The 18,048-nt window shown below is 40.0% G+C and overlaps 1 protein-coding gene across 2 annotated transcripts in view; it reads left to right on the forward strand.

Annotated features, from left to right (window-relative positions):
- The window catches only part of LOC146501747 (single-minded homolog 1-like), an 11,360-nt gene extending 5,061 nt beyond the window's left edge, over positions 1–6,299 (forward strand). For both annotated transcript variants that reach the window (XM_085134112.1, XM_085134111.1), the window contains 5 exons: positions 1–10; positions 220–367; positions 2,746–2,902; positions 2,997–3,384; positions 3,758–6,299. The exon at positions 1–10 is cut by the window's left edge and continues 97 nt beyond it. In XM_085134112.1, the coding sequence (XP_084990238.1) occupies positions 1–10; positions 220–367; positions 2,746–2,902; positions 2,997–3,384; positions 3,758–4,500 (1,446 nt within the window). In that variant the 3' untranslated portion in view covers positions 4,501–6,299. The remainder of the gene's footprint in view (positions 11–219; positions 368–2,745; positions 2,903–2,996; positions 3,385–3,757) is intronic.
- The last annotated feature ends 11,749 nt before the right edge of the window (positions 6,300–18,048 follow it).

Here is an 18,048-nt window from a genome sequence, read left to right on the forward strand (position 1 = left end):
CACCACCTCTGTGAGTTACAAGTGTGTTCATTTATGCTTTTACAACAGGCAGCTTGACCTTCTCTTGTTATGCAGCAACTGCTCAGGCAACCTGCTGCAGCCACCATGTGCAGGCAATCACACGTCTCCCACACGCACGCACACACACAAAAAAGAAAACGTGTAACTTGTTAAACATGTTAATCTCTGCTGTCTGTGTGTTTCTTTTATCTCCTGCAGTGCTGGTAAAAGGCCAAGTCACAACTAAGTACTATCGGTTCCTTGCCAAACACGGCGGCTGGGTCTGGGTCCAAAGTTATGCCACTATCGTCCACAATAGCCGATCCTCAAGGCCTCACTGTATTGTCAGCGTCAACTATGTCCTCACGTAAGTGTAAATAACGATTTCCATCCTAAAATCAGAGGGAAAGTTTTGTTTTAACAGATACTTTATAATTGATTTCAAAATAATTTAAAAAGTATGCTCTTTTGAGACAGTTAAATCTATAATTTGTGCTGATGGCTGCAATTATACTGTAGCTGCACAGTCATTGTAAAACAAGGTTGCAGCACTACTCCGGTCTAAATAAGAATGCCCTTTTAATAGAGATGGCACTGTGGGAATAACACTGAATATTTTACTTGTATAATCATATCATGCACTCTTATGATCTGTACTTGAAGCTCACTCTGTGATACGATGGGTCTTTTTCTCCTGGAGAAATCCTTCTCTTTATCCCTCCGTAGTCTCTCTGTACAAATCCACCAAATACAGAGGTTGCAGGACTCAGGCAGCTGTGTGTTATGAGAGAACAAAGCACACTAAGGCCCTTTGAGACAGCAAGACAAACATCAGGGTTCAACCCCATCAAAAACCTCTACTGCCACCATCGATCTGCAGTCTAAGGAAAGCAAAATCGATCAAACGGTGAACTAGGAATCAATAGCTATCTCATAGCTGTAACACATGTTGGATTTTCCATGTTTGGTTGATCCACATGTCGTTTTTTCCTGTGTGTGTGTAAGTGCATGTGATGGAGAGTTTGCGCAAGTCTGTACGTGCATGTATGCATATGGCTGCACTCCACCTATTGATTTCTTCAATGCAGTAAGGCGAAAACAAAGTAACTACATTAAAATGACAGAGAATTTCCAAGTGAATAATCAAGTCCAACACAGAAGTATCTGAAAGTCCAAGAGGCAAAAGTGGAAAAAAAACAAACAACTACTTAAAAAAAAAAACAGCAATTCAATCACCTTGGCATGGCAGCGTTTCAGCCCAACAAGAATCCATTAATAAATTATGTTTGGAAGTTGGCTGGTGGCATATTTCAGACGTGAGGTGCTCTGACATTGACCCCTGAGGTGGAATTCGGCTAACACAGCTGAGTTTGCACAAAGGCCCAACATTATTGGCTCAGACATAAGTCAGCCAGGGCATAGATAGGATGCACAACCGGCTACCATAACTATACCTGCAAGAGCAAATAACACTCAGACTGTGCACTGGCTATCCAAACATAGCCTTTCGCCTGCAGTGTTGTACATAAGGAATGGGTCATATTTAGAGTCATATTGAAGAGGCTGGCTGTACAGGGTCAGGGATGGGCCACAAGGTTTAAAATGCCAGACAGCTGCTATTACATACTGTTGATGTGATAAGTTAAGAATAGGCTCATGTTTGCTGAACACTTGACACAGGAGCCTTTTTCACTCCCTCGACGGTGACAATTGCATTTAGTTCAGCCGTAGTACAGTGGGTTAAAATGTCAAAGATGGCACACAAGTTGTGTGTTTGAAATCTGCAACATTCAAAAGTAAATTTAAAAAAACTGGGTACATTTAGAGGAAATTGATTGCATAGATAATACTTATAAGTATAAATATGTTTCTGGTGTGTGTTTACTCTCGGTGCATTCTTTCCACATTCTCGTAATGTTTGTGGTTAGAAAAAAAAAAAGAAAAAAGAATGATTAACGTTTTTTCTGGGTGTTTGTTAATAATCTCAGAAGCTGAGAGCTTATAATCTTAAAGTTCCCTTATATACTGTATTCACTTAAAGTTGTGCTTAAATCCTTTTTATAAAGCCTGACTCAATCTAAGTCTGACCATCTATCTATATTCAACATTAGCCAAGGAGTGTGCTTTAGACTAATTAGTAATTATGCTTCTCGAGCAATGCTAAAATCAAGATGGTCAGAAAGAGAACATGATCCAAGTATATATGATGAAAATAGCCTAAAGGTTTGGGGAATTCTGGATTAACTACAGAAACACGAGCTAGCTTGAAAAAATAAAAGTAAAACTAGGTCAAAAATGTTCTGTGTGTTTGTGTGGGTCACTGTGAAGAAGCTCCTCAGTATCCTGCAGCTCATAGTGCATAAAATAATTTGAACCCACAGCAAAGTTCAAAGATGCATGCATGTTAAAAGAAAGCTAGGGATCCGAGGTGATCTCTGAGGTTGTACATGCTAACATCAGCATTCTAGGGTACTCGCAGTAATAGTACTAACATGATGTCAGCGCTAAAAAGAAAACCTCATGGTGAGTGGTGATGAATTTGGTTTTGGTGGCGCTTGGTGGTGATAAATAAGTAAAGGGATCACTTGGCAGAGTCCTGTGGAGCCCATGAATTTCATAGCAATTCGCTGTTATAGATATGTTATTCTGAGCATGATCTTGCAAGACTATAAAAACATCACAAAATGGAAGTTTAAGTTAAACTATTTTGTTTATCTCTAACATGCATTTTATGTGTTTTAAAAGGGACACGGAGTATAAAGGAATGCAGCTGTCTTTGGATCAAATGAGCCCCAGCAAGCCAGCCTTTCCCTACGCTGACAGTCACAATGAAGAAAGAAAGAGCACCAAGTCACGTCTGACCCAGTCCAAGGCCAAAGCCAGAGTGTCACCCTACCCACAGGTAATTGTTTTTTTAGAGCTAAGTCAATTAGGGAAGCTTGCTGTGGATTCAAATCAAAAACTCCCAGAACTGTGATTTTCTTGTTTCTGTCCAGCAATTTTCAGCTTTCAATCCAGAGCGTTCAGAGTCTGACCAAGACAGTCAGTGGGGAGGGAGCCCACTGACAGACTCTGCCTCTCCTCAGCTGTTGGATCCCAGCGAAGCTACAGAGGCTTCTTGTGCCTACAGATTGTATCCAGAATCGGGCTCCCTGTGCTACGGCCTGGGTCTATCAGAAGAGGATCTTGCCATGCCCAAAACGCACCCTCACACCACCACCTGTGATCGTGTTCGATGCCAGAGTGGCCGCTACTTCCTGGGAACCCCCCAGTCGGGAAGAGAGATGTGGTGGGACACCACACGCTCCGTTCTCTCGTTGCCAAAATTCTCAGTGGACAACAGCGAAGGCTACGAAATAACATCCTACCATGGCGCCATTCACGGTGAGGTGTTAGGGTTGAGACCACAACCATCTGTCTCTGAAAATAGTTCTGGCCTAGCTTCTCCTGGTAGCTGTTTTCCAAATGTTATTATGGGACATGCTAAGTTGTTTACACCGTCTCTTGCCAGTGTGCCGATTGCTACCATCTGTTCAAAAATTGCCCGCAACTGAAAGCCAAGTTATTTCACATTTCACATCCTCAAACAGCAAAAAACCCCACTGTGCTTCAGCCAAGACACCCAGTCAGACCATGATGCTATAATGATATATGCATTTAAGGCAGAATTTTGCCCATTAACCGCATGAGCATTTTAACAATGTGATATTCATTTATTCTATTGTTATCAAATCTGACCACTGATTTGCATTTATAGGACGGGGCCACTGGGACGAAGACAGCGTAGTGAGTTCACCTGACGGAGGTGGGTCCACCAGTGATTCAGGTGAGCGTTACCACGGTGACCAATTCCAAGCGAGCCCTCGAGAGCCCAGCAAGATGGAGACCCTGATCCGTGCCACACAGCAAATGATCAAAGAGGAGGAGAGCCGTCTACAGCAACACAAGATGCCACTGGATGTCTCGGGCCTCACCAAAACTCACAGTCCCTGTTTCACCTCCTCCCTACCCCATCACTCTCAGCTTACTATGCCCAGCGTGGTATGCCGTGGCCCCGGAGCCCCCAGCATCGACCTCCTTACTGAACGCCTCCATCACCGAGACAGCATTAAAGTTCTTGGCCCCAATGAAAATGACGAAAACACGACGAGTCCTGCTTCTTTGTCTCGTCTCAGCAGCCCCAGCTCTGACGGAATCCCCAGATCAGGCCTCTCCCTCACCAAAGACTACATGCAGACAGATATGTCCCCACACCCTCAACAATCCCAGGGAAGTCCGCTGATCTATCCAGCACAGGAGAGGCAGCCACTGGACAGGCAGGCGGCATACGCCTTGACTGGGTACTCCCTTGAGCATCTGTATGATCCGGAGAGCTTGCGGAGTTACTCCAGCTTGGCCTGTGGAGGAGTGCAGTATGATGTGGCATCTCATGTGAGAGTGCAGGCTGAACAAATACAGGGACATAAAACCACCTCAGTTATCATAACCAATGGAAGCTGACGATATCTGGTGAAGATTGAGCCAGCTGTCTAAAAGAGGACGTTACCATCCGTAGTGAGGTTGTAGGCATGTGCAACCAGGTGCTCCACACAAAAGCTGAGACACTAATAAAAGGATACAAGGAATCTGTGTGGGGCTGACTTGCCCTTGGTGATCCATTGCCACCACAAGCACAACTTGTGTTTGTCAGGCCTTTCTCTTTTCTTTGTCATTAGAGAAGTTTTTTTCCCAAGACTCTAAGAAGCTGTTCAGGAACTGACTTTTTGCATACTGCCTGACAAATGGAGAAAGTTTGCTCCATTACATAATATAACAGAGTTGTCTTAATGGCAGTAAAGTAACTTTCCCTCCCCGCAAAGGCTGGTTAAACATCAATCCAGTGTTTCTATTCCAAACCTCTCATGCACCATTGGCCATGTTTGTTAATCTGACCTGTACATGATTTCCAAAGGCAGTAAGAAAATGTGTTGTTCCATAGCCGTTTCACCTGAAAACTCCAGAGCACAGACCATACTGTCTGACACGTGAAGTACAACATGGAAAAGGCTATTGACTCCCTATTGTAAGATGTCAGTGTTTCCTGGTATTTATTTGTCAGTGAGCTGTTTTTTGTATGTGTCATTATTTTCTGTCCAAGTAGAATATTTCACTGGTGGCATTAAATTAGTTTTGGTGTTTGGATCACACCATTATTACATTATTTAAAAAAAAGAAAAAAGTGAAAAAACAGAAAGAGAAACATGCCTCTGATATGGAAAAGTGCAAAATATCCAGGTCAACTTGAAACTGGTTTATGGAATATGTGAAATGCCCTCATTTAGTTTGCGAAAAGATGTTTCCAAACTCACTCATTTTTAATCTTCCCATGCCCTCTAAATATAGGCATTGTATATTTACTTGCAGTTTTAGCTATTAATGCTTACATATCAGAGTATGATTTCTTCTGTTTTTACATCACTTAACTTTTACCTGACCTATTAGCATATGTAAAATATGCAGTAAAAGTTTTTAAATTCTGCTCCATGCGTTGTAAAAATAACCGTGGATTAAGGCCACAGGTTGTGGCTGTTTTTTGTTTGTTTGTTTGTTTGTTTTTTAGAATTCTATGAAAACTTTTTCTGCAGACTTTTTTCTTAGAATTCTTTTTTTCTCTTCTCAGAACTCTTGAAAAAGAAAATCTAATATTCTGACAGAATTCCGAGGGAAAAAAATGAAATCCTGGAGAAAAAAAGTCATATTGTCATTGTTTTCCCCAGTGGCCCTAATCCTCTTCCTTAATTTTTAATTGTTTTGATTTGTTATGAGTTGTATTGAATGCTTCAAACATATCTTAAATAAGTTGAAAGTCTTTAGTTTCTTATTTAATTTATGATGTAAATATCAAACAAGGAACTTTTTGAACTGGAAACGACAAAATTATTTATTAATTGGTTTAAAAAGTCCTTAAATCCGAATACAGTTGTAAACATATATCTTTTGTCGGTGTTTTGTTGTATCTGTCAAATCTGTTTTGAATGAACTCACACACAAACTCAAACACGCAGACACAAACACAATGCTGCTGCCTCAAAAAAAAAAAATAGATACAGAAATGTACTGATACATAGTAGATCATAATAGATTAATTGCTGTGTATTTTTTATGTGGCTTTCATCTTTGTTTTCTTCCAATATTTTAGAAAAAGAAAATAAGGAAAAAAATATAAAAGAATAAGTGCTGCTATTCTGTCTCCCTTTTCTTGCAATCACCGGAAGAGACCAAAAGTAATAATGTGAAAATATAAACTTATAAATCCTGAATTTTAGTTTTTAACCTAAATTTACTATAATAATCATAATACAAGGGTAGTATATTTTAAAGTAAATTACAACATCTGTATACCCGTTAAGAATCAATGTATATACATGTAGTGCAAAGACTCGGTTCACTGATGTGTTCAGACAACAATGAAGCTCTATTGCACACTTTGAATACCCGGTATCAGTCTTTGGCTACACTGACAATGTAGTTTTTCCATAAGATTCAATGACTGTAATGAAAAAAAGATTTGACTGATAATTATTCCAAACAGCTAGCATAAAAAAATCCTGAACACATCATTACAATGGTGAAGTAACTGCAGTTTGGAGCAGTTAAATTTGCACATTTAGCCTCTAACCTTTTCTCAGAGGTAATTCCTCTGTGGTGTATTTTAATGAATGTATGTTGTTTAAATGTAGTTGGAGAGGTTGCCTGCCTGTCTTTCTGTCTGTCTGAGCTGACAAAGGACCTGGACACATCCTGGGCCTGAATGGAGAACTTCCATCAGTTACCACTGACGTGACTAACTGATGGTCTGCCAGATATCAGTGGTGCTGTCGTTCCAAGAGGCAAAACCTTTATACCGCTTAGCTGCTGACATCATCAAGGTTTATGAACAGTGTGTGTGTGTGTGTGTATTTGTGTGAGTGAGCGTGTGTTTAGTGCTGAGATACGGCAATAATCAGAGGCCTTTTTTTCTCCTCCTGAATACTAGGAATTTTGCCTGATGTGCCCCGAAGGCTTTCACATGTAGAGTCGGTTACAAATGTGGCCAAACACTGGGCCTTTTGCCCAGACTTCGCACTCTTGCATACACCACCCCAACTACCTCATACTTCCTCATCCAAGATCCTCTCAGTCTATAGAAAGTTAGAGCACTGTAGACAGACTAAAAGTTAAGATGAAAACTGCAGGGTTGTGTGCAAGTGGAAAAAGAGTTTAAGAAAAAGAAGCCAAAAAGGTAAAAAGTCGAAACAGTGGAGAGAAGAAAGGTCAAGAAAAATCAATGCCAAAATAAAACGAGGATTTCAGAGCTCTGCAAAAGTTTTACACTCAGTCTTTAAGTAAAAGTTCTGTAGAAAGGCTCCAAAACGGCTACATTTTTAATTACATTATTTAATTATTGTTGATGAAATTATGCATGAATCAAAGCTACCTGGATTTAACTTTTTTATAATGCATTCGCTTGTACATCTGCAGTTAAGGCAAGCACCACTTTACCACAATAAATTTACATAAGCTTTTCTACAGTGAATTGAACTTCTTGTAATGTTTAATAGATACTTTACTAATGCGCTACAACTTTTAGTTGCCCAGTCAAGGTTGTCTCTAAAATATCAGAGCTGGGAAGTGTTTGGTTAAAAGGGAACTAGTCAAAAATGTACTCAAGTATTTTGTCACTTTGCACCATTGTAGAATGGGAAAGACAAGAAGTGTGGAATTATCACAATTACAGAAGCGCTCATCCTTAAACTCTAACAGAAGAGACATTTTTTAGAAGTGACTCAAGGAGATGCTGGAGAATAGCAGATGTTACTCCTAGAATCAAATCAATCACAAATATAACAAAGGATTGTATGACATCACTACAAAAACAGATGTCTTGCGTTAATCGCTTAGTCACTCTTAGGAACTCATTATAATGAATCGCAGTGCTGCAAAATTAAAGTATTTGCAGTTAATTTAACTATATGCTACTGCTAATAAAACACACAAGTGAATTAGCTTCGTTTGCACCACAAGGCATTAGCGGTTTGAGGAGATAAAGATGCCACCTATGTCATGTGGTTGCCTCTGTGTGGAGGTAAACCATAGAACCACAGGAGAAAGACCCCAAGGTTTCACAACTGCAGTGAAGGAGAAATAGATCCTAACTTCTCAAACGAACACAGAATACAAGAGTGCAGGTGGCAAGGTTCAGAATAGCCACTGACTGTCTACTTGATTGATTTCAGGCCCGGGATTGAGGCACAATTGCATATTCATGCATCAATTAAATTGTTCCTTCACCAGTGCCACCATAATTCATTGTGGCGCTCCGTGAAAAGTCATCCTTATGAAACAGCTTCAGAATAGCACAAAGGAAACTGTTTCAACATGTTTTCTGTTCGTGTGTACTTTACGACCTTTCCAGTTTGAACTGACATCTTCTAATTGTTTAATTCCTGCCCTTCTCTGAAATCAGCTTGGAATTTATAACTTTTACATATCTTGCCTCAAAACACAGCTGCACAGTGTAAGAAATGCAAATGTTGTCCTGTGCATAAAAACATTTCCCACGGAGCCAAAAAAAAAAGAAAAAAAGAAAAAAAGAAAAAGAAAAACGCCCAATTCAGAGATTCCAAATGAGTCATTTGAAGGACAAAGTAGCACAGGACCTGGGAAAATCACTCAACCAGGACTTTTAGTGACACCTCTACAGCAGACCGCGTTGCAACAACAACACATTTAGATGTTCTGATTGGGTGGACCGGGATATTGAGGTCATCTGGTCGATCTGATTGGCTGAGCTAGAAAAGTGGAGAGGTCATTCTGTAAAGAGGAGAGGAAATAAGTTTTTCACTGTGGAGGCACCTGGATTTGGAAATCGTGCCCAATTAGAGTGTACACAATGTACTTTACATGACGACAGTGCGATCATTACATTCATTTAGATGTAAATGTCATCAAGCTGGATAGTTTAAAAGTTAGACATAAAATGATGAGAGAAAAAAGTCAACAAGTAGTTTAAAAGAATATCCATTCCTAGTTAAAATCTGAAGTTTTGCTTTTAATCGCTTTGTAATCTGTCCTTTTAGTGTGTGAGCACCTGGAAGCTGAATGCACTACAGTGCGTTTTAGACAACAATATATTGTTCTGTCATAAATGAGTCTAAAAATGTATGAAATCGTTTTTCCCTCTATAATTGCTTTATAAAGTATTTTACATTTTCCTTAATAATGTAGCTAAAAACTAAGTGACAAATTAATCTGGCGACAAGTACAATAGTTAACCGTGTACTGTCAATTAGTGACAGTGTTATGTAAAAGAACTGGACCATGTGACACTGCAATATGAACAATTCATGCCTATAAAGGCAATTTATGCCTATATTGTTAGAAAGCTATAAAAACATTTAAACACAAAAAGAGGAATGTGAAAGTCATAAAAACCGCCTTTATTTACACAAAACCAAAACAAAAAAATTCACTCTTAATTTAAAACCCACTAATCTCTCGGCAATGAGGCTATTAAAAAGACTACAAGTACAATATCTTGAGCCTTCACATACACACACACACACACACACACAGCACCAAGGCTCAGACAGTGTGAATCTAATGCCCTTCAATCCTGTGAATCCCTTTGTTCCCGATTTCATGCTTGATTTGCCCACAGCTTGAGTCTGGCTGGTATCAGCGCTCTTCTCACTGCTTTCACTCCTGCCAAATCCACAGAGCCACACCGGATCCATGTCTCCTCTCTCCCTCTCTGCTCTCGTCTGCCATTGTTCGTTCCAGCATCTCTGCAAAATGCTCAGCACATGCCAAGATGTTGTGTTTGTTTATTTGCATCCCGGTCCCTCTTGTAAACACCTTACCAATCTGCCAAGATCGAATCAGAGCTATTTCTGATGGTAACAAATCATTTCACGTGATTTAAACAGTTGTTTATCCACTGGACATATATCTTTATTAAATGATTTCCTGTAGAGCTGCAAGGACAATCCCCCCCCCCCCCCCCCCCCTTTGCATCACACTGCATGCACGATACAAATCATTCACAGATCTTAAGATTGATTCAACACCTCTCACAAGAGGCCTTTCAGCTATTCTGTTTTGAAGTCTTCTGCTTCTAAAGCAGCACATCGGCTCGGCTCTTCTCCTGCGATTCCTCCAGCACTCGTATTGAGCAGATATTGTGACAGCTGCGCGAGGGGGACAAGAGGGAGAGAGCAGAAGACGGACAAGGAGAAAGAAGGGGAAAGGAAAGAGCGAGGAGAGAGTCTCTAGAGAGAGGGTGCCAGTGCTCCACAGCTCCAAGTCACTGCTTGCATGCCAATGAGGAGATTCCCCTGCAGCAGCAGCAGCAGTGGCGGCAGTAGTAGTAGTGCAAAGCAGCAGGAAGGGCCGCTGCTGACAGCGTACCACTATAGTCCTTGATAGTCACATTACACACTCCACACAAAGGAACTGAACACCAGATGGACTTTTGGAGCAAAATACCAAAATGAATGAATACCAAATCAAAGTTAGAGTAATGATGACGATATCGTGATATTATTATTGCAACTTTTGGTCCATTTTTAGTTTGAAAAACATACGTTTATGTCAAACCTTTAAAATGTTTCCATTTTGGTGATATTCCTATGTTTTGTAATGCATATCATACAAAAACAAAAGGACTGTTTTTTTTTTTTTCATTTTTTGTGAAAAAGGTCAGAGTCGCATGCTCTTAATAAAAAATGCAACAGACCTCAGCTACATTGTGCTCTGCTCTACTTTATCGGATTCTGCTGGTAAAGAAATTGGTTACTCCTGCCTCCTCCCAGTTGGGTTTATCTTTTTATCTTAAACTATAAGCAACAGAGACCAAAACCTGCTGTTCTGTGGCGACTGGTGGATTAGTGGACAGGTTCACAATTTGTTTCTCTTGAATTCACAGCCATCCTTTTGTCAGAAAAGATTAAGCATTTGCGTCTGGACTGGAAATAGCACACTGTGATATAACATTGCTTAGGTTTGGCCATTTAACTGCAAGAATGAGAGTAATAAAAACTGCAAGATCCCTCACCGAGCCGGTTGACTAAAGGTATATTTTTTTTCGGTCGAAGCAAATTTAAGAGCGTTTTTATTCAGATCTGTTCGTCACTCTTTATCGTTTTTCGCCAACAGATGAAAACACGAGTTACATCCGTAATCCTGGTGCTAACAGCAGCAGAGTGAGTAAGAGCATTACACCCCCCCCCCCCCCCCCCAAAAGAAGAATTAATAACTAATTATGTCAGGTCACTCGTCCAGATGGTCCTATCAGATGGGCCCACTGTCTGAACCTCACCTCCAACAAGCACCTCTGACCCTGAGGACTGCATCACCCCTAGCAACATGGAGTCTGAGGCCTAAGCGGATGGAAAGATGGAATCAGGGGGTACATGAGCGTTTGGGGTACGCATAAAGAGGCTTTGGGATGGGGTGGGGGGGCACAAGTTGGGCGTGTCTGATCAGTGTTGGATGGCTGCCTTTAAAGCTCAATGAATACAAGGCTCCCTGCCGGGGCCCTGATCTCCACGGTCATGATTCTGTTATTACACGCCATGTTCCTGTGATGGGCAGATGGCTCAGAGCACTGGCACATGCATTCACACGCATTCAACACACGCCGAGGCTGTCGCATCAATGGACACAACCTGATACTCCCCTTTCTTGTCTCATTAGGAGGCTATAGAAACATAAGAACATAATAGGGGGGGAATTAAGTGCCTGTGCGGTTGTCAAAGGGGGATGTGGCAGAAGATTGGGACGATGGCTAACAAGCGCATGGTGCGCTCGTTCGGCTTTGTGGGGTGATTAGTGCCTTCGACAGGCCTGACAGGTAAAAGACAAGCCCACTGAAGAGAGGGCAGCTTTTAAACAGACACTTAAACAGCTAGGAAAAATGACAGCAGTGAGGAACATGCAATAAAGTTTCCAGTCTGACACAATAAATTTGGGCGTGCATGTCATGTTGAATAAAGATAAGGTTCATTTACAAATGTAGGATGTGGAACACGACATGTTATTTTGTGACAGTGTTACAACTGTCCTTCATATGGTGATCAGAAATATTTCAAATTAAAATCTGTACTTAAGGTTACCAGTAACGAAAGAAAGATGACGACAGCTACGTTTAAAAAGGCAGTGACACAACGGTTTTGCATTTTTTCTTAATTCTTTCTCTTTATTGTCTTTGCATGCACTTTTTCATTTAAAAGATTTTGCGTCCCATTATGTCCTCTAAAAGCTCCTTTGCAATTTGTCACACAAAAGCCTCCTAAACTCTTAAGCAAACAGGAACTTTACCAAAGCTCCCCTCAGTGCAAGACTCTGACCAGATCTCCGTCTCGTATTTGAGCAAGAGACACGCGACAAAAGCAGCTAAGAAGAAATCAAACAAAGACACCTTAAATAGGATTTAAGGTGTTTAACCACATCTCTTTCACTCTGCCACTTTCTTTTCTGTCCTTTGGTACAAAATTGGTGGATAAAGAAGCGTGACAAAAGCGGCGCGCCTCACACAGCATCAGTGTGCAGTAGAGCACTCTGCTGATATCATCGTGGCTCAAGCTTTTAACAAGCACTCTGCAAATCAAAGAAATTATAAATGGGAGTGACAAGATTGGTGGCTATCATTCACTCAATTATATCAAATGGCCTGACACATGTTGATAAACACAGATAATTACTTGTGAAAAGGTTCGTCATTAACATTACATCATTACTTTCTGGCATTCTGGTGTTAAGTGTCTAACAAGATTAGCCTGCCAGGCACGTTTCTCCTCTCAGCTGAGTAGACAATGAACAACTTTACCAGCTGGTTGCTTTTTTTTTAATGTCTGTTATTTATGAACTCTCAAATTGGCTTCATATTTAGGAATAGGAGGAGAAATTAAATGATTGCTGTCCAAACAAAATCATGTATATTTTAAGGTTTTTTTCCGCCTTTTCTTCTTGTTCACAAGAAAAAGATGAAAGTAATTTTGCTTTATGGGTTGTAAAAATGTATGTACTTTGCTTGCCTTTTTATACCTAAAACCATTGAAAACTAATGCAACACATAGATAATAAATCAGACCTGAATGGTGGTTATGAGGCTTATTTTTTTTTTTTGTTCAAACTGTTTTATGGAGGTCGCAGTTTGTGGTGTTGCTGAACTATTCCCATTGTTTTGTTCATCAGATTTTTGTCAGCGAGGGTAACTTAAATAACAGAAATGCTTCTTTGTCTGATGCTATGTATATAGAATTTCAACAGCCCCACAAAACCACATCCTCCAAAGTAATCATAGTTGAATCCTCACCTCTGTAACACCGCAATATTTATAAAGGTACAATTAATTACAGCCAGGATTGTAGCTGCATCACTTTAAACTGGGTGCACTTAATTAACTTGCAACTATTTTGGAAGCTTTCTGAGTTGGAGGAAAATTTAAAGTCACAAAGCTTTGATTCTTTTCTCTTTTTTTTGTCTTAATTTAAAAAAAAATATCGTGATAGTAGTACAAGGTGATGAAAAAATTATATACTGTGAAAATAAGTCATGACACATATGGAAAAAAACAGCCTTGAATATAGTTTTGTTCTTTTTAGATTGCCCTCTCTTAGAAGCCTAGCAAATGGTCATGAATGCCATGAGGTGAATTGTGTGAACTATTTTGCAACATTTGCTGACAGCTTTCCTCCGCTATATTGAGAAGAAATACTTTCTCCAGTTTTCTCACGCAAAACCGTTCCCATAAAATCCATACTTTTTTTTATTAAAGTGGCAAAGAGAAAACAAAAAAACAAAGCACAAAAACAATTAAGCGATAAGATTGCAGAGGTTGTGTAGTGCCTATTTTTCACAGCTATTATTATTCTCCCATTTTCCACATATGTTGCTGCAATGAACCCAGAAGCCCTGTCACTATGTTACAGCAGGAATCTGATGATGGCCTCTTCTAAGCAGCTATCACACACCATCTGGTAGTACTATTCTTCAGCTGTTTGGAGAATCAAGAAAATCAACCCATCATCTACCCCCACGCTACCCCCTGCACTCATCCACACAAATACACACTCGTGTGTACACTTGCGACATGCACCTGCACATATACACACGCATGCATAATTTCATCCACACACACTTCACTTTGAATGCACACTTTTCTCCTGACCGCCAGCGGGAGTGTGATGTCATTACAGCTCTCTAAGGCCTCTTACTAGCCAGTGCTCTATAATCACTCTGGTTATATATTAGTACAATGCATTGATTACCCCATAATCCAATCACTCGCCTGTTATTGATCTTTTATAGAGCACCCCCCAGACAATAAAGCTGAAGCCACAGACTGTGGGTCAATAGGCACACAGGGAGAAGAGTCTCCTTGCAGCTAATTGGCTTATGAAATAATACAAACATTTTGCTTTCCCTACACCAGCAGAAATCAATGCAGAGCAGAGCTGGTGCATTCAGATTATTTTCTTTTCTTTTTCTTTTTACCAGGAATTGATGTCTCGGTTACACATTTCAGGCTTCGTGCACTTTAATCTTTTATTTTTAACTTTCATTTTTTTCTTTTGCCACTATTTTTCTATTTTACTGTCCTCCACTTTCTCTAAACCTAATGCTTCCTTTTTCCTGTAATTTGTCCTGCCAGTCCATCTTTCTTCCACTTGATCTTCTCTCCTCTTTACCCCTACTCCCTCTACGTCCAGCCTTCAACTGATGTTGGATTGCCAGATAAGTTTCTTCTTACAGCAAGACCACATCTGACACCCAGCTGTGTGGTTCATGGGCTGCAGGAGCAGCTGCTGGTCATAAATCACCCGAGCTGGAGGAGCTTTGGCACTCCTTCTGTCAGCCGTGAAACAAAGACATAGAGGTAGCGGGGGGTCAGAGGTATCCAACCTGGGCAACAGCAAGACACCCAACGCCACCTCTGTAGTGCTGCACAGAACAGTTGCTAAATTATCAAACCACACTGTAAGACTGGGTGAAGTCATTTAGGAATATATGCAGTCAGGGTGCAAGAGGATATAAATGCAAAGTCAAAAAGTATGCTGTAATATGGTATGCAAGCAATTATGGTTAAAGAGGCAGTGCAGCCTGCGAGCTGTGAGGTCAGACAACAGACAACCCCTTGCTGAGTTTACTGTAGCAGAAGAAATGCAAATAAATTCGATCAGAAAGTGAAGTTCTTTAAGGAAAGACCTGCCAAGCATAAACACAGTAAAAAGCAATAATATAATATTTTGCTCTAAATTAGGAATAAAGCACTGATTGTGCGCAAAAATTAAGTTTAGTGAGTAATTTCATAAAAAAAATATATAAACATGGATATATGGCTTTTTTAAGTAATTAAAAAAAACAGAGCTTTTATACACTAATTTGCACCATTTCTGTAAAATACACAATAAAATGTATTTATCTATAATAACAAAAAACACCAAAACCAGGCAACAGGTAATATGCAATATAATGCATCAAGATGCTCGGGCATTCTGTCATACTTTCAAATTCTCAACTTTAATCAATCAATACCATCCCTGCTGAGAGCCATTATTTGGTTTTCTGCCATGTTTCTGGTTTGACTGGATCTACACAGGGATCTCGAACCTGCAGCTTGTTCCCCATCTCCAGTGGCTTCCTGTGGCTTTGACATAAAAACTACATGAACATCATCACGAAACTGAACAATGTTTATATGTTTAAAAATTACATTTTTGTTTATAATGTCTATGATTCATTGCATCCAACCAATTCAAAAGCACTCCAAAAGTTTTATAAAAGTTAAGAGTTTCAGCACCAGAATTACTCAGTTGGTAGGGCCTTTGAGAGGACTATGCATGCACATGTAAGCAGAATTGGTCTGCATGTAGTTCAGACAATGAGTTTGTGACACCTGAGTTTACAGAGGTCTATTTTTTTAGGTTTTCCTGTTATTTTTGGTTATTTGACGAATAAAAAAAGTATTTTAAACCTGTATTTAAACGTAAATTAAGCCCCTATTATTAAAAAAAAAAAAAAAAGAAAAAAGAAATGTCTAAAAAATCTCAGTACTGGTAATTTTGCTGTCGTGTGAAGCCAAAACTTTGTTTGGTGCCAAAAATGTTTATATGCAGGAAAAACCCTGCACATGGGAATAGATATTTCATTCCTTGTTTTATCATTAAAAATAGCAACAAAAAAATGATTTTGGGTCTATAAACTTATAAATGCAACAGAAACCTGGTATTATTGTAATAAACATGTAAAGTTAAATTGCCAAATAGTCATAAGCAGCTCACAGTGAAGGAAACTAGGTTAAAAGATTTCAATATTTTGGCTCATGGTAGGCTCATTTATATTTAACAGGCCGTGTCACCTTAACTGTTAGACTTAAATATGTTGTGCAGCTCCAGTACATGGAGACTTTTTTGAAACCTCAAAAATGGGTGTTTTGATGGAGCGCGGCCCCCAGCCCCGCTCGATAAGAGTCAGACTGTAACGAGTAACAGCTCTGTCTGCTCTTGTTTGGTGAATTAACATGCTTAGACGTGCATGTCTGTTCACATGTATGATAAAATATTTTAATTATTAAACCCCTGGTTGGGAGACGAATGCATGAGCTTATTATCATGGGTGAATAACTTATCCGGATATTAAGGGAAATTGCTAAATTAACACAAGAAGTTTTGAGTTGGGGTGGGGAGGAGGGACTGCATTTACTTTGTTTTTTTAAGCAGACATGCACACTGCAGTGGGCAGTGCATGCCCTAGCTTAACCTTTTAGCCACGGTCCCTTAATAATGTTGTTCAAAACTGAGAACGAAAAATATTTGAAAACAGAATGAACACTTTTTTTGTCTGTATATATTCTGTAGTCAGCAGAATTATGTTAGGGTTTTTTTTAACCTCTTACAGTTGCTTCTCAATCAGAATATGAAAATTGTTCTGTGACTTGTTTGAACCCATTGAGCAATAACCTCTAAAAAAAATGCAAATGAGAAATGCAACACATGCATCTGTGTAAGCAAATAAATCTGTTTTCAGATGCAATCCCTGCACAGTACACTAAATTGTTGAAGTGTGGAGATTGTGCAGATTGCACAGAACTGTAATTCAAGACCCCCTTCAAAGTCACCTCTCAGTGTTTATACTTCAGCCCACACAAGGCTGCATACTTTTGCAGATTTCTGTATAATAAATTGGGTGTTATTTTACAAGACACCAAATCTCCTACAAGATAAAGAAAGAAAAAAAACCCGAGAACAACAAGCATGACGGCTTGAAGAGAGGATTGGCCATAGACAGTAGGGAGAGGAGTAGGAGGAGAGTTGTGTTTTCTTTTTAGATCTATATGTGTCTAAAATCATGTTCATTATGTTGCTGCTCACAAACATGACATACGACACAAACACCACAAAGACAAAGCCTCTAAGAAAAACACGGAAAGTGTCAGTTTCCAGCTTTTTCATCTCCTTGAGCAGAAACATAATTGGCAATGAGGAAATAGCAGTAGGTAGGATGTCAGCGGAGAGGAAAGGGCACAGGGAAAAGAGAGCAGATTATAAAAAGGTATAGAGGGAAAGGGATGACAAAAGGGAGAAGGAAAGGAGAGGACTTCTTTGCCCTTTGGTGTGCAGCAAAGGCAGATCGATAACACCGTAATGAGCGTGGTATTAGCTGGGGTGCAGAGGGACTGAAGCAGAATGGAGGGAAGGTGGAGGGGGAAGGGGGAAGCCAGGATCTGATTCCCAACAGCAAACAACACCAGTGCTGTAGACACCAGAACCAACACCTGAGAACACCTATTAAAGCTAGATGACCCTCTGCTCAGCTAATGATGAATCCACCCTCGTACAAAGTCCTCACACACACATACCCACGCTCACATGTACACACTCACATGGGTTTAGTACCCGTCACAGAGTTGTTCCGACTCTGCCAAGCTGCTACTAAAGCCAAACACATCACCCAAAGAGGGCTAACAGAGAAAAACCAAGTCTAATCCTTACTAAGAAAAGGACTACACTCAACATCACCTCTCCT

Source organism: Neolamprologus multifasciatus, chromosome 15, assembly GCF_963576455.1.
Source record: "Neolamprologus multifasciatus chromosome 15, fNeoMul1.2, whole genome shotgun sequence".
Classification (NCBI taxonomy): Eukaryota; Metazoa; Chordata; class Actinopteri; order Cichliformes; family Cichlidae; genus Neolamprologus; species Neolamprologus multifasciatus.